The 17,496-nt window shown below is 36.2% G+C and overlaps 1 protein-coding gene across 3 annotated transcripts in view; it reads left to right on the top strand.

Annotated features, from left to right (window-relative positions):
- The window catches only part of MRTFB (myocardin related transcription factor B), an 84,928-nt gene that overhangs the window by 19,615 nt on the left and 47,817 nt on the right, over positions 1–17,496 (top strand). For all 3 annotated transcript variants that reach the window (XM_075058627.1, XM_075058630.1, XM_075058628.1), the window contains one exon: positions 3,546–3,712. In XM_075058627.1, the coding sequence (XP_074914728.1) occupies positions 3,559–3,712 (154 nt within the window). In that variant the 5' untranslated portion in view covers positions 3,546–3,558. The remainder of the gene's footprint in view (positions 1–3,545; positions 3,713–17,496) is intronic.

Here is a 17,496-nt window from a genome sequence, read left to right on the forward strand (position 1 = left end):
GTACAGGGTTTGATTTTAATCAAGGTGAACTAATGTTTTCTCCTACTGTTTTTTTGTGTTTGAATTGCTAATGTCCAAACAATCAGTTATATTAGAAATGTCAGAATGAAATACAGCTTTTGAAAACTGAAGATAGATGGGAGATGTTCTGCATATCTTAACTCTAGTTTCAGGTGAAGTAAATGCTGCTGGTTGTAACCTCTAGCTGATGATAAAGCAATTGTATGCACCTTCTCTAGCATTTAAAATGAGCATGCTAAAAAATAGTAGTGGTTTATCATCTCATACATACAACAGTGTAAAAAGATGTTTACATAGAGATATATTTTTTCTTGTTTATTTCTTTTGTTTGTTTGGAAAGGTATTTATCAAAATTATTTTTATTTAAGTTTCAGAATTACTTTGTTAATAAGGAAAACCTTATGCCTAAGACAAACTAGTAATTTCATGGATGCTAATTTTTAAAGTTCTGTTTAGAAAGTTGAACAGCTGAATTCTCCTTCAGATGCCAATTGAACAAGAGAGTAAATTTTATATTTTATTTTTTGTTTATATTTTATTACTGCAGGTCTTCAATTTGTCATCTTTATAGTATAGTTCAGATGTTCTGTTATTGATTCAGTAAGGAGCTGTCACTGATCATAGTGTATCTGAGCCAGATCTTGATGATGTAGGTCACTGACTTCCCCCCCCCCCCAAAAAAAAAAAAAAAAAGCTTACAAATGTTGGGTGGAGGTATGTGTTTTCTTTTTTGGGGGAAGGTCAAGAAAATTCACTGTTCTAACCTCAAAAATATTTCTGTAGTTTGATATGGTAGCAGTTCATCAGTAAAAATTAAAAGAAATTAGATTCTAGTTGTTCTAGTATTAAAAGATCATTTTGGAAAAAAACTAGATTTTTAACAGCCTATAGGCTTTCAGCACCCTTGCAGCAAAAAATTGAAAGAGGGCTTTCTGCATGTAACAGTATGTAGTGACCTCATCCTGCTCTGTCAATCAGTATAGACAACTGCTTGAGGAAACAAAAGAGGCATCAGCTGTGGTTATTCAATGTGCATGCTGTAACCTGTTTCAGTTTTGCTTCCTAGAGGCTTGTTCCTGTGAAATTCTGTAATGGTAAAGGATGGTAAACTGATAAATAGTGGATGTTTAGGCTTGCTGCAGGTTTTTTTTTATTAACAACTTTATTTTTAGTGGTTAAAATTTTTTATCCAAGACAAGGAATTTGCAATATCTGAGACTTTACTTTCAAATCAGGGTTAGAGTTCTGCATTGGAGAACTTTCAGTTTAGAGTTTCCTAATGATCAAGTTCGTGTACTGTATGAAACCACAGTAAAAACTGGGATCTGAGAGTCGCAATCAGCAATATCATCTGTGTTAGGGCAAAATAGCAAGAGGCAACAGTCATAGGTTGCAGTAGAAGCAGCTCTGTTTGAAAGAGGTGGGCATGGCATTCATAATGAGGTTACCCGGAGGTGGTGGATTCACCAGCTTTGGAGATTTTCAGAACCTGACAAGACAAATTCCTGGGCAGCTGGTATCCCTACTCAAGATTGGGGGATGGACTAGATGACCTCCAGAAGGTCCCTTCTAACCTGATTTAATCAGGTTCAAACCACAAATTAAGCACGTTTTGTGTGAGAAGTCAACTTGTTTTGAGTTGCACTGCAATGTTGCAATCAATATAATTTAATGTGTTGCATATAATTCTTGCATGCCTTGTTCTTAGCTGAATCTGGACAATAAAACCATATTTACGTGTATTCCTGAAATGAAAATTAAGAAATGGACATTTAGCAGTGTGTTGTAGAAGTGATGGAAGTTACCGGCTTAATGTAAAGCAAGATATTTAGTTATCTGTCATGGGGAAAAGACTTAGTCAAAGCTAACATGCAGCATAATAAATGTTAAACCTTTAGTACAAGAAGGTGTTTCTATTAATTTCATATGGATTTAATGGCATGAATACAGCTAATGTGGTTTAATCTCTTTGAAAAGTGACTCTAAGACATAACTCAGGTAATTGTGGATAAAATGCTGTGAATATGAGCAGATAAGCAGCTAAATTTTCACTTAAATTCTGCTCTGAAGAGACTTGCTTGGTTAATAATGTACTTAATTTGTATGGATGAGTGGGAGTTTGAGGAGAGTGTAATGTCAGGAAATCAAATGAGAGCTGGTAAATTATGCTTGTAAAAGCGAAGAACAAAGAAGAAAATCTTGCATAACAGTAAGTTAATGTGTCTTCATTTAATGTGAAAGCACCAATTGGTAACTATGGAAAATAATGAAAAATATACACTTGATCGTATTTGTTCTACTGAGGTATATATCAAGCAGTACTTGCTTATATGTCTTATTTTTAAATTGGCACTTTCAGCAACATGATTCTTTACCCCTTTTTGTAGTGTAGGCCATTCTTTGGTGGTCATGATCATTTTTTATCATCTTGATGTTTTTTAAAATATCAAGTAACACTTGAAATATTTTGGGTATGGTCATTGAAACACATGTTGCATTTTAAAAACCTTTAAATTCACACCCCAACACATGTGGTATTTACATTCAGCACACCTGAAGTTTGAAATTTAAGGTTGAGTATGGGCAAGCAGTAGTGTTTCTTAAGAAAAATAACTAAAAATAAGCAAACAATTTAACAATAATAAGACATTTCTTCAGTTTTATGGATCTTCATGAATTACTAATATTTCATATTGTTCGAGTTTCCAAGAATCCAGGGATGGACTTCATTGAAGTCCATATTGATTTATTGACATTTTAATGATTTCAGAGTTCTGTGAGCTAGAAAAAGTCTGTACCAGTAATTCATGCTTCTGTCTCTCCTCACTGTAGATTAAGTACCCCATTAATGGTAGAAAGGAAAGAAATAATAAATAGGGACTTTTATTCCACTCTAGAGTATTTTACAATAAGTACCTAGTGTACAGTAAAATTAATTAGAAAAAATTCATAGCAAAAAGACTTCCTTGCTGGACAGATTGAAGATTAACTAGTTCTAATATAGTTCTTTGAATGAATGAATAGTTCTATGAATTCCTGTATTAATACCAAAGTTGATTTTTGATCCGAAGGAAAGTTGTACAGCGCTTCAAAATATTAAAAGCTGTTTGTATGTTATCATATATTAATTGAGCATTCTCTAATATAAGCTACTGAAAAAAAAGAATGTTTTTCTGATAAACAGGCTGTGTCACTTGCTATAAGACAGGAGCTTCTGGACGTCTATATTGAGAGTTAACACTGTAATATTTCTGTCAAAGTGAACAGAGGAACTCCTGCTTCTCGGAACCAAATGACTGTGAAATTTCTTGTAAATACATTGCTTAACTATATTTTTGCAAACCCATAATACTTGTGGTAAATCAGTAGGTAACATACATATAATTTTCAAGTTGAATTTTGTGTGCAAAGAAACTGACCAAAACCCAAACAAAAAACGTAACGTGTCTACGTGATTTTTTTTTCTTTATTAATTTTATCAACTATAGTGTGATTAAGAGACCACTTGCTCTCCCTGTCTCCAGACATTTTAACACAATGGATCACTTGGGGACAGCAGACGCTGAGGACGACTCTGGATCACTAACACGGCTTGCTCCTAGTCCTCATAGCGAAGCAGTTGCTCATGAGTTTAAGGAACTCTCATTGCAGCCCAGTCAGTACTTGCCTCCTCTCAACGAACGAAAGAATGGTGAGTGCAAAAGTGACTGTTGTTCTTTTCTCTGCATTGCTTAAATGTTTTCTGTGGGAATAACGATGTTTTGTTTGATTTCTTCAAATAACATTAACTGACTCTCTTCACTCACTCTTCCCAAACCATACTATGTAGAGTTAAAGTGCTACAGAGTTTGTAACTGAATCTGTCCTGATCAGCTTCACCTGTCATGGCAGCTTGTAAGTCTGACTTCACAACCCCACCTGGAATACTTTGTTGAGGCATATAGAATGGAGTTGTTTACATTTTTAAATCGTTTTAAAACTAGAGCGGGTGTATAAGAAAAGTATTAATTAAATATTTTTGAGAGTTGTATTGTTATCAGACAAAAAGGAATAATTATCAAGAACAGGTTTTTTTTCTGCAAAAACAATACAGAATTGAAGTTTCACATTGTATTCCAGAAAGTTTAATTCACCACATAGTTTAAGGTTGAACAACTAAAGAAAAACAAAATTTACATTTTGGGAATCTCTCCAGTATCTTTCCTTGTTGTTGATGTTGGCATAGCAACTTAGGAAGAAAGTGTTTCCACTGTTACAGTAAGCATCAGGAAGAATTAGGTCTGAATCCAAATGTAGGCTCATTTTTATTGGGGAGAAGGCATGAACCTCTCTCTTTTTTTTTTTTTCTTTTTTTTTTGTGTGTGTGTGTTTGGGCTTTTTGTCACACTAGTAATACTTCTAATAATGGAGATTTGTTCTCCAGTATTTGTAGTAAATAGTGGGAACATTGAAATTATGTAAAGGAAGTATTTAATTTTTTGAAGCATTTTTTTAAAATCAGTTTAGCTACAGCTAGCTATTAATTCAGTTGTAATAGTATAAGCATTATTAAATAAGAAGAAAACTATCCGAATATCCTGGCTTTAAAGTAGAAGAAATGGGGATGTATATTGCTAGGCTGTATGTATATCAAATATCCAGGGACAGGTCCAAGTCATGGTATTCTCTGTTTCAGAAAGACATGGAATGTTGTCTACAACCAAGATGCTCCTGTTTACACAATGAGGGAATAACTGTATGGTGCCTTGTGTACATACCCTCAGTATTATATAGCACTCCAAGAAAGAAAAACATAATAAAGGGAAAATATGGTAGGGAAGAGACTTAGGCTTAGCTTATATAAATGTGGAATGACAACCTCTTTGAATACTTGAGCATGTCTTTTTTTACTTCCTTATTTTTTAACGCATGTGAAGATCTTGAAATACAGAATACTGTGTTAACTGATATAATATGTTCAAAGCCTTTTAAACTAAGGGACCTGCAGCTAACTTATTAATATTTTTGGCTCTACATCCTTACGAATTATTTTTTGTAAGGCAGAAAAAAGAATTGTACTTGGGAGACATTGGGTTTTGTTGGCTACTATTTGATGTTAAATTGATAATAGGCATGTCTATACCAGAAGCTTGTTTTAAGATAGCTTACAACATTTTACCTTTTTATCAATGAAGCAACAGAAATATGTATTTAAAGAAAGCTATTTCATAATGAGGCTAAAAAATGTCAACACTTAACTTATAGACCTTATCAAAAAGAGAATGTAGTGGGGGTTTTTGCATCCTGTGTGTAACTATACATCTGGAAAATTTGTTCTTTTTAATTGCCTGTAAAACTGAAATGGATGACACAGGTGTTGAGTCTAAATGACTCAAACTTTTAAATTCTGAAGACTACTACCACAAGAATGCACTAAATTAAATAGGAAAAATCCATTATAAGATGGCAAGTTCATCGATTTCTCTTTTGACAAACCTTGCTATGTTTGTCTTAAGTGAAGGCAATAAATATTAAGACTTAATTGTTTTATCTTCCTGCTTTTACTAATAAAGGTAAATTGTCAAACAAGCAGTAAAATGAGGTATGCAGCTTCAGGTGCTAAACTTACTCATGTTTGCTCTTTAGTCTTTCACTTTTACTTCTTCTGTACTGGACAGTTGTTTCTTTTCTTAGGCATTCTTCCCATAACTTGAAAGTATTTTTGTGCTTTCATGAATTAATAAAATAATGTATAGGTAGGTTTTGTATTGTCTTCATATATAATATGCTTCTTGTTTATTTTCCAAAGAAAAGGCAGCAACAGATGATTTTAATGCTTAAGGGCTCTGGCTTTTTGAAATAACAAGGAGATTTTCGTAAATAAAGTGGCGGAGGGGAAATGAATAATTTGAGAAGCTGCCTCTCACTCTGCTGTGCCTCTCACTCTCCTCTTAAGTCTCAGTTGACTTATGAACCATTACCCTGTTAATCCTCATTATTTATCATAATTTCTCTTATGACTTAGGATACTTTTGAGCATCTGTCCATAGTAAGTATCAGGCCTCCCACAAAGATTTTAATGTCGTCTTTGAGGAAGAGATTGTATGAAGTTCACATAATGGGCCATGGCTTCTCTTCATATGTGTCTTTTGTGACAAGACTAAGTCATCTGGCTGGGCTTGGCCAAAAGGTTAGGCATTGTTTTCAAGGCCATTATTAGCACAACCCTATTGCTTTTGAAAAGGAAAAGGCTCAACAATCTGCAAGGCAGATTGAGAAATCATGCAATTGGAGGAATACAGTCTGACAGACATGATAAAGAAGTGTTTGGTGGACACTGGTGCAATTTCCTATCCTTTTTGGTGTTCTAGATCTTTCTAGTGTTGTTTAAGTATCCTGCCACTGAGGGAATGCTACTTTAGTAGTATTTAAATAATTCCTAAATGAACTTAAGAGGAGCCTCCTAGTTCTCTTCCTGTCCTTATGTGAAAGAGCTGACAAAATCTGACTTTATACTGGCTGGCTGCTTTTGTTCCTGGAAGAAATGGATGTTTGTGTTCAGATTGCTTTCTCAGAACAGCAAAAAGAGGTTTGGGCACTGTCATCCTCCAGAGCACCCAAACTATCGCACACCTATAATTTCAGATTTAGTAGTTTTGGTTAATTTGGTTAAAGGTAAATTTTTTGTAGAAATGATGAAAGTCAGAAGAAAATTTGTAAAAGTAAAATTTAACTTGATGGATTCATATTAAAAGTAGCTTTAATACTTACTCTTTGTTTTTACTTTTTACCAAAACAGAATTTCTTCAGGAATATGTTAACATGTCACTATTTTATAAGTCTGTAAGCACAAGAGATCTCAGTACGCAGAAATACAGTGGCACTTAATAAAAAAATTCTGAAATGTTTAAGGTTTTTTGTTGAATATTTTTACGCAGGAAGCATTATGCTTTCTGTGAGCTTTGGTAGTGATCCTTTAAACCTTTTGTTTACTTGAATGAGTCTTTTGGCAGTAGTCCAGTAGATGGGTGAATTATTCTAGTATTGTTCTGCATAGTGTTGTTAGGCTGGCTTCCGCAAGTTAGTACAGAAATGGTGTTTCAAGCTTTTCCAATGACACTAGAAGTGTGGGAGGCTTATGCTTTGGTTTGGTTTTGTTTACCATGGAGGTAGTCACACCAGGGTAACAGAAATGTACAATGAAATTGCAAGCACATGCCTGGTGAGCCAACAGTCATTTGAGATGTTACTACTTTGTCCTTTTTTTTATATTTTACTCCTCTTCCCCTGCCCAGTCTGCCCCTGGAGATCACAGTCATACAGCAAAGCTAGCATAAGAGTTCAGGTGAGCATAGCTCAGTATTTTTTGGTGCAAGATTCATGGTTTAGATTAAGCTCCAGTGGAACTGTTGTCCCTTGAGTTGACAAAGGCACACCTATATGCTCTGTCAACTCTGTTGAAGAGGTTGTAACTTCCAGTAGAGGATCAATAACAAACAGTTGGAGGGCAATAGCATCTTCAGCTTCTGCAGCCATTTACTACATGCAGGTGTTTACTCCCTGAATAAAGACAAATAGATAATTTCTTTGGAGACTGAGAAAGAGAGGAGGGCAGCAACATATTCTTGTCTTCTCAAATGTCATTTTTCAGACAGATGTCTTCCATCATAAAAAGTCTGTGAAACACGAATACTAACCAATTAATGTTTCATATTTTAATACCAGGGCAAGTAATGGGAGTGTTCAAGCTGATTTGCTAGATAAAGGTTTTATTGTGGGGCTGAAATACTTCAACTGAACCATCTCTAAAGCAAACACTTTTAATTATTTGAGGTCAGAACAACAAACTGTTTGTAGAAGGTAACCTTGTGTTAGTAGTTAAGTGTAATAACAAAGGTACATCTTTCCAGGGATGTGGTATGTTGGCCTTCTGGACTGTCACAATTTTAAGATTCCCTTTTTTCTTTTGAGCTGTTTTTAAGTCAACAGCTGTGGGCAGTACTGGATTACTAATGAAATTAATTTCAGTTTCTCATTAGTTTGCATCTTTCTGGATAATTAGGCAATACGTGCAATCCATTGATCATGTAAATTTGTGCCCTGTTTATTGCAGTGTATTATTGTGCCTGTTCTCTGGAGGCCAACTCTTGTTGCACTTGCCAAAAAGCAGCAGAAGTTACCTTTTCATTGGTTTTGCTTTTCATACTTGTCACCTACAGAGTGGACACTGAAGACATGCCTGTGATTCTGGCAGTCTAACAGCAACCACTGGTGTATAGTCCACGTCTGTCATGTAAGCAGTTGGGCTCCTCATGTGAATGGAGGTTGGGAAACAGAATGCTGTGGCCTTAAGAGGCTCTTGGTTTGCATCCCTGCCTGAAGAACGCTAGGTTGTGTACACTGTGGTTTGCTTTCTTAGTCAAGATGCTGTGTCCTTAGGAAGGACAGTGGTTGGAGGAGAAAAGTGACGCAGATGAGGGTCGTCTTTGGGAGCAGGAGGGAGAAAATTGATGACTAGGTGTTGTTTAGTTGGACTGCAGTAGAGGAAGAATGACAAGAGTAGCAGGCAGCATGGCACAGCTGAAGTACTAGTCAGAACAATATGCTACCCACGCACTGTACCACAGTTTCACAAGCTTCTGTCTGAGAGCCAGGAGGTGGCAAGGGAGGGAAGGATAGGCTGTCTGCTGTTGACAGCAGGAGGGTGGATGGGAATGATGCTGCTTGCATCCTTCCAACTTGCTGTTTCAGAGCCAAAGGGTGGGAAGGGATTGCACATGCAGATACCATCAAAAAAAAGAAATACTGGATGAGCAAAGCTTTTTGCATGCTGAATTAGTACTTTCTCAGAATTGGTGACCATGCCACTTTGGCTGGTACAGGTAGGTGTGAAGGTCTGGGTGTCAGGAGCCATGCAATCATAGTTGTTTCAAGGTACATGTAAAATTAAAAGGTCCTGGCTTCTACGTTTTACAGCAATCTCTCTTGGCTTTGTTAGCCCACTGTGCCAGAAACTCCTTGTGAAAGTGGCTACTAGTTTCTGAAAGAGACATGTAAGTTACTCTTGTGCAGTTGTCATCCACAGATGGGAGCCTGGCTATATTCTTGTAAAACAGGTGGGTAACTGGTTGGCTCCTATACGGGCCGTTAACTGTCCTTTAGCACTCTGTAGGCTTGTTTCAGCTCTTTGTCTTGGCTACAAATGATTTCAGATTCTGAGTGTGCCTGTTCTCTATCCTCTGCATCGTGTGGAGAAACAGTTTTGTTCCAGCTAATGGGTGTCTGCTTCTCTAAACTCAGACCAGAGTAGACATGGGATCGCATTCTGGTTCTGTTTGGGGTTGTGTATCTTGTACTCGAGGAGGGTAGAAAAGGTTGTCATGTGCCCACCATGGCTATCTGCTAAATCTCGCTCTTCGATGGCTAGCAGCTAATATTCTACAGCAGAATTGAGCTAATTGAGAAAAGAGCTAAGAGTCTTGGAAGTTTTGTCAGGAAAAAAGCCTTGGGGCAGTAAACACCTTAAAGTAAAAGCAAGACTGGTAAAATCTCTACTAGAAGAAATTAGTGCCTCTGGCTGCATAAGAACGATGACACTCAGGAGCAAAGACCTTGAAGCACTGAAGGTCTGATGAGAATAACAGCTTCCTATGGGGCCACTAGAGCTTGTGGGGAACTCTAGTGAGTTAAGGTGAAGATGCAAAACACTCTGCCCACCCCCCCCGACCAAAACAAAAAACCCACAAACCCAAAAAACCAAACCAAAACCAAATACTCCAAATGGTGTCTATTCAGTCCTCCTAAGGGACCAGTCAAGCCAGCTGGGAGACAGACGGTTCTCAAAATAACTGAATGAAATCTACATCACACTTAACCTAATGATATTACTTAAATAAATATGATGAACCAAGGGAATTTTTCTGGCATCTAAAAGAGTTGTGGGTATATTAGTTTGCCTGTTATCTCTTATCTTCCACTCCCTCATTATGTAGCACTGGTAACATGCATTCTTGGCATAGTTTTATGGCTTCTGAACAAATTCTTAATCCTCTGTGCAGTTAATAGGTTTGAAGCTGCAAAGTTGATACTAGGGAATCAGGTAAATTCCAGACATTCTCCTTGTATCTGTGTATGACAGGGTTTTTTTCTACTCTTTTAAGATCAGCAATTAGGCATGTTCTTTCATCTCCTAATGTTATATAGGTAGGTTACTGTGCTTAGAAGTTATTTTCTTGAGAATCGGGAGAGATAAAGTGGGGAAAAGATGGCTAGTGGGAAGACTAGAGAACAACAAATGGAAAATTTAGTTCTGATTAAAGTAATAGATTGGCACAGAAAATAATTCGAAATGTCAAGTTCAGTAGTTTCATAGTCACTAAGCTGAAAGCAATGAGATCTGGAAAACAGCATACAGATATTCTGATTAACACCACCACCCTCCCACCCCCCAAAAAAAACACAACAAAAAACCCTCCAAAACTTCAAAGTAAGTATATTCTAAAAAAACCTATGTAGTTATAGAAGTAGTATATAATTTATATAAGTTTACAATAGAGAAGTGTGTGTCTGTGTGTGTATATAGTATAGTGTATATATAATGTGTGTGTGTGTGTGTAGAAGAATGGTTACCCAGAATGGAGATATTAAAAATCTGACTGGGCACAGTCCTAGGCAGCCTGTTCCAGCTGACCCTGCTTGAGCAGGCGGTTGGGCTAGGTGATCTCAAGAGGTTGCTTCCAACCTCAGTGATTTTGTGGTTTGTCTTTCCTTTAAGGTTTTAATAGTCCATGGAACATCCAGTGCAAATATTCTACTAAATAATCCTTTGTAAGAACACTCAGCGTATTGTAGTTAATACATATTTGTCTCTGTGTTTTGGTTTTTTTTTGGGGTGCTGTGGGGTTTTTTTGGAGTTTGTTTGTTGGGGTTTTTTTCTTTTAAACAAACAGTGTCCATAGAAAGAACATGGTTTTTAATGTATGGATTCTTTTGGTCTCCCTGTAAATATTTGAATGTTGTCTTATCTGTTATGAGATGAGAGAGCAAACTGAGTAGGTACTGATTTCCCAGTAAGTCTGTCTTTGTCATTGGTACTGCCAGTTCCCACAATCCTAGCATTCCCAGGGCATCAGTCAGTGTCTACAAGGAACGATTTTCAAATATTAAAGCATGTGAAAAGACATACAGGCCAAAACTCAGAGCTCTCTAGGGACTGTGACCTCTTAAATGGAATATATTCTGACATTTTCACAGGCTACATGAAAGAATTCCAGTAGGGTCATACCATTTGGTAAACTTCTAAACAAACATTCCATCATTTTAGTTTGATTTATAGATCTTTTTTTTTTAATTTTTTTTCTTAAATTATCTGCTTATTGTGAAGAGATTAACATGGGAGACATGACCTGTGACTGACTCAATTTAAGGCATCTGGTATATATGAAAAGGTCCTGTTAGAGGGCTTGGCATTTGAGTGATTACAGGAGATACGGAAAGTATGTTTTCCTTTAATGAGATCTCTTGATCAAGCTGTCTTATTCTGACTTTTTTTCCTGAAATTCCTTGTGGATAACTAAATGCATAGCTAGAAAAGAATGTTGAGTTAATTTTAAATTCCACTGTATAATTTTTTTAAATTGTTAGAACTAAATCCTAGCTGCATATGTTATTGTTGCAATGTTAGCTTGTGATCAGCCACTACAAGAAGGTAATGTAGTACAAACAGAACTGGTAATTGATGTGCAGTACTTATTACATGTGCCTTTTGCAAATCATAGGTAGCATGGTGGATGACCAAATATTGTCCTTAAAAAAATTATATATGTATATGTGCAGTTAAACATATATATAAAAATATATGTTTATGTATTTTATAATATACTTCAAAAATTATTTATTTATTTATTTGTTTAGATGTATATATGGGCAAGGCTGAATGGTAGGGAATTTTAATTTAAACAGTGAACAGTGCCAACATATGTCCTCCCTTAAAAGGAATTTGTGCGGGTTTTAGTGGGAGAAAAGAAGTAGAACATGGAGAGTTATAAATTTGATATCACTGTGAGTGTTTGGGATTTTTCTGGGAAGAGTAACTGAGGTAGATGGTGACCATAATTTGGGCTGTTTGGGTCTTTGTTACCACAATGGTGGAGAATATAGGCAGAAATCGCCAGTCCTTCTGAGGTAATTCCTTAGTCACAGCATAGTACACAATGCTATTTCAAAAATTACTCAAATTCTTCACTTGACTTTTCAAAAAAGACAAATAGAAGATATACTTGATGTTTTACTACCAAAAGAATATGAAGATGAGAGACTTCAATGCTTTGGGGTTTGTATATTTATCTTGAATACAAGCATAAGACTGTATGAGATTTACTGCTGAGCTTTTGACAAATGTCTTAAGTGTTCAAAGCAAAGAGCTTAATGTACTGGTATAGAATTTTTTTTTTTAACAAACCAAGGCAGAATAGAAACCTATTGCAAGTAGCGGAGCAGAGGAGGGGAACAAACAAAAGCCCCCAAAACAAAACCCCTTAAGTTAACAGTTTGAGGTAACATTCTTAGTGTTTAAAGAAATAATAGAATAAATTATAACAGGGATTATTTAAATGAATATTTTAGTTTGTGTAGTCAGAGCACTATTTTCCTATGTGAAGAAATTATTACACCATGATCAAGAACTGGATTATCCTAAGACAATATAAAGGACCAAGAAGTTCATTAAGGTGTGCATAAAGCCAAGATGAAACAAATGTTGGAGTAATTAGGCTTCGCCTCCCCCACTTCAAAGTCTTGTGGTGGTGAAATAAATTAAATACGTAAGATTGTTCTTTTTTTTCTTTTTTTTTTCCTAGAGTTTAAGTTCATCTGTAGCATTTGGGTTGGTTTTTTTAATGGGATTGCAAAGGAATGAGCTCCATATGATGTGAAGAGTTGGAATGTACTGTTAAAGCAATTGTAGCTTAGTTACTTCATGTTTAATGAGGTTGTGAAGTTGCTTGCAGTTACTGATCTCACTCACCAGATCACTGATACTTAAAAAGATAACAGGACTATTCTGAGTGGCAGACAAGCAGGCACTGTGGAGGGTACAATGTTGCTGCATTGTTTCATCCTGTACGTTGTGATTTTGGCGAATATCTATTAGGCACCTCCTCTTTTTAAATAATGCATTTTCTGTAGGCTGAAGGTTGGCAGAACTTGAAAGTCTGTGTTGCAGGAGGATGGAAAGAAAAAACATTTATTACCTTAAATTAAAAGCAAACGTTTATGAAAAACTCTTGCAATATATTGCTAATAAATGAGAAGTTACTGGATTACAGTTTATGGAACTGACAGGGATGTTCCGTTCTGAAGCCTTTTTTCTTCATTTCACCCACTTGTATACAATATATATAACTTAAATAAATTGAAATTAAAATGAGAGGTACTTCTACCCTCTGAAGATGATGTGAATTCCAACAGATTTAATTTTTATTGAAACGATAAGGGTGTTGTGTATCTTTTACTTCAGCTTCTGGTTTTGATACACTGATGCTGTTTGTAATTGGGTTTAAGCCTGTAATTGAAAGATACCACATGCACCACTTAAGATTTTCTTTTAGCTGAAAGAGATACATACTTATGTTTTGTTGTTTGATAGAAACTAGTGTTACAGGCACAGTTTTGTTTCTAGCTCATTATAGGTTTCTGTAAGATCCTCAGTGTCATTTAGCTATTTGTACTGTTAAAAATTGCTCTTTGGAAACAGGTACATGTTCAAATTGGAGAGGTTATACATCCAGTGTTTTCTTTGGAAATGAGTAGTTCTCTTTCCTTTATTATGAAACCTTCTGTATTTAAGTACACAGTCAGAAAGACAAGATGAAAATTTCACAATTTGAAAAAGTTTTTTGGCCTGTTTTTTTTAATAATGCCATTAATTTCCAATGACAATCCAAATTCCAGCTGCCTTTTAGAAACTGCACACAAAAGCACTTCCAAACTGTGAGTGGAGTTGAAAGATCCCAAGCTTTTTTTGTATGTATTTTATATTTCATGGGTTGTGTTCTATTTACCGTATAGCTGCTGAAATAGAGAAAAGGCTTTAAAGAGTGGTCAAAGAACAAACAAGTTCCTATTGTTTCACTAATACTTATTCTAGAGGATTTTTTGTTATAGGACAAAATGAGTAATTTGAATGGGAAAGTATTAAGTTCCCGCCCTTGAAGTCTTTCACCAGTTTTTTTTAAGATAAATGTGGAATTAGCATACTTCAAAACCAACAATGAAAGTAACTGCTGTACAAAGCTGTTTTTATCTGTCAAAACAATGACCTTCAAGACAGATATAATCCAGACACAGGAAGTATGTTTAAAGTATCAACGTGGTGTTGGTGGCCAATGGCAGGGCTTCTGCTATTTTGCAAGAGCTTAAAAAATTACTATCGGATTTGCAAGTGCATAAGTAAATCTGAGAAGTAGGTGTTAGTGCTTTAGCAGTCAAAGGTAAGAACATATGTGAACTGTTCTAGGAGAGTTACGAATTTATTTCATTTAGCAGGGAAAAGGGAGCTCTTAAATGGCAGGTGGATTGGCTCTCTGGGGATTATGAGGAGGCACTTTGCCTTGATTCACATGGGACCTGCTCGTGATTGGAAGACACCTCTGAACAACTGAGTATCATTGATTAGCAGATGAATTTAGTACTTGAATGTGCTAACCAGCTGTTTCTGTTCCTTCTAGTACCGTTCTTAGGAATGTGAGAAAGTTGCTCATAAAAACATGCACTTTTCCCATGTTACAGTGCTGCAACTACAGCTACTGAGCCGGCAGTTGTGAGATGCCCCCAGGTGCCAGTGAAACTGTCTCAGAATTTTAGACTTTTCTAATAGACATGTTGAGACACAGTGATTATTTTTTCTTTGAAGCCTTATCACTAAAAATAATAGAACTATACTGTTGATCACTAAAGTAATCAGTATATCCAAATTATCAGTTGAGCTTGGATTAATGTTTATTCAAGACTGCTGGGAAAACAAGACGATGTTGGACTACGAGCCTTTTTTCATTATGTGGGGGATAAATGTCATTCTCTGTATAGGGATTTATGAGAAACTGTTCCTTGGGCAGAATGTCCAGGCATTCTTTATATTCACAGTATAACTGCATCTAACAAAAACTATTTTCTTCTTCCAAAGTGTCTTTTCCTCTTCAGTTGTTAACGTCTGCCCCAGCCCCAACTATTCAATATTGTATAGCATTTATTGGCAACTACAATATTTGGTTATATGGAAAATACGCAGCATTGTTTTGATCATTCATCTCTCCTAATCTGCACAAGAATTTCATCATTCTTATTTTCTGTAAATTCTGTGATTCCTGCTTTTCTTCATAAAGTTATTTGCAAATTACTGTTGAGATTTTGATTGGACTTAAAGGTGTTTTAAAATATTCATCTGTATGTTAGCTTGTATTGAACTGGGAGGTGAATCTGAAGCAAAATATTAGGCTTAACTCCAAGTGACTGAAGCATAAGCATATTCATTTCTGTAAATTCTGCTGCGGAGGGGGTACCCTTGAAAAAGGGGAGCAGTGGGCAGCAGGAACTCCATGCTACTAAAGCTCATCTTTCTCAGCAGGTGAGAAACGTTCATGAAGGCTTGAACTGCTGTTACCCAACTGCTCTTACTGTGATCCAGCATTCACTGAAGCACTGGACACTCTTAATTTATATAAAGCACTATAAACAGATAGGCATGGATAGAACTATGACATTTGAGGGAAAATATATTACTCCTTGGATTCTTTAAGTACACACTTCCTTATTAGTATGTTGGGTTTTTTAATTTCAAAATACTCTGTTCTCTGAATCATTTTGAAAGAGCTTCAGAACAAAGTACTGATTTTTCAGAAAATGCATGAAGTGCACTGTACCCTTCCCATAAAACAATTTCTGCTGTTACATATTGTTATACTGTTAGAATATAATTAATGCGTCCAAACTGTTAACTTCTCTGTTGGCACAAGAAAAATGTGGAGTTATAATCTGGTATATCCATAACTTTGTAAGATTCTATTTATTGACTGTCTCAGATTTTCATATAGGTTTCTTAAGCAGTTTGTGTTTGTATTCTGTTTGTCTGGAATTTTTTTTTCCTGAATGTGTGGAGTTTCTCAACATGAATTTTGTTTCTTATGCATAGTAAGTGTTCTGGCTGCAGGCAGTGAGGAAGTTCATTTGATTTATGAAGGAGTTCTTCCACGGTAATTTTTTTTTTCTTGCATTCAGTAAAAATCACTGCAAAAGCAGATGTATTGGAATAGTCTATAATTTGTATTTAAGCAAAATCTAATTTAAGCTGGTAATTTTTATACAAATGATGTGCAAACAACAAATCCTTAGGTTGGGAGAGCTGCCTCAACTTGGTTATGCTGCAAGAGTTTTCTTTTGCCTGTATTTTCAGCTCCTCTAGAAGTCAAGAAGCTGATATAGCCTAGTAAGCTTGTGACTCCTTTGAATCTGCAGTTCTGAGTAGATCTAGGTCTCCCTTCTCCCAGCAGTAGGTAGATGGGGAGAGGCCTTCAAGTCCTGCTGGCTGTGTCACACAGCCCCGCTCCCCGTGGTATCAATGCTTGCCCCGGGAGTGCATTGTTAAGGTGAAGAGTCGGTGTTGAATGATTGTCTTGTAGAAAGATCCAAAGAGGAAAGATGATTTTTCCTAGTTTCCACTTTTAAAAATTCTTCATTGGGTGTTTGGTATTGTATATAGATCTTTTCAAATCTGATGCCATAAAAGTGAAAGAGTTTTTCTGACTGGAGATGTCTCTTATAATTTCAGGCCGAAGGATTTAAAATATGAAGTAGGGGTGTGGAAAATAAGTATAATGATAGCATTTTTAGGCCAAAGGGAGGGGAAGATGCACCTGCTGGAGCTACTTGTTGACAGGTAGTGACTACTTAAAATTACATATAGTTTATTTTCTCTACATGAAATGCAAACTAGTCTGCTGTTCCTCATGGCCAGTGCCAGATAATTAGAGGGGATCCATTTCCCCAGAATCTTCCCGGTTGATACTGAAGTTGATGACTCACGTAAGATAAATGTGATATGCTGGAGAGAATGGCAGATCAGAAGCTGTGGGAGGAAATACTCCTGAAACTGCTGGGAATAATGAGATGTGTAACTGTAATGCAAAAAGGAAAATAATAAAATACTTGGGTTTTAGCTATTTACAACAAGGAACAGAATCCTTATACTGCAAGGAAAGACATGGAAATAATGACTGGTTTTCCCATTACCTCTGCTAGATAAATGTCTGAAACAAGACCTGGGGCTGGGGTGGGTGGGAAGGTTCCTCAACATAACTTTTTCAAATGCCAATGTGCAGCTTTGTTTACTGGTGAAACTTAATGAGTAACGAATGTGCCAGGCAAAGATGAAGTATTTCTGCTGCCTGCAGCAGTGTTCAGAGTAGTGGGGGAAGGGGCAAAAAGGGAGAGAGTCCTCAGCAG

This window comes from Buteo buteo, chromosome 27 (genome assembly GCF_964188355.1).
Source record: "Buteo buteo chromosome 27, bButBut1.hap1.1, whole genome shotgun sequence".
Lineage (NCBI taxonomy): Eukaryota > Metazoa > Chordata > Aves > Accipitriformes > Accipitridae > Buteo > Buteo buteo.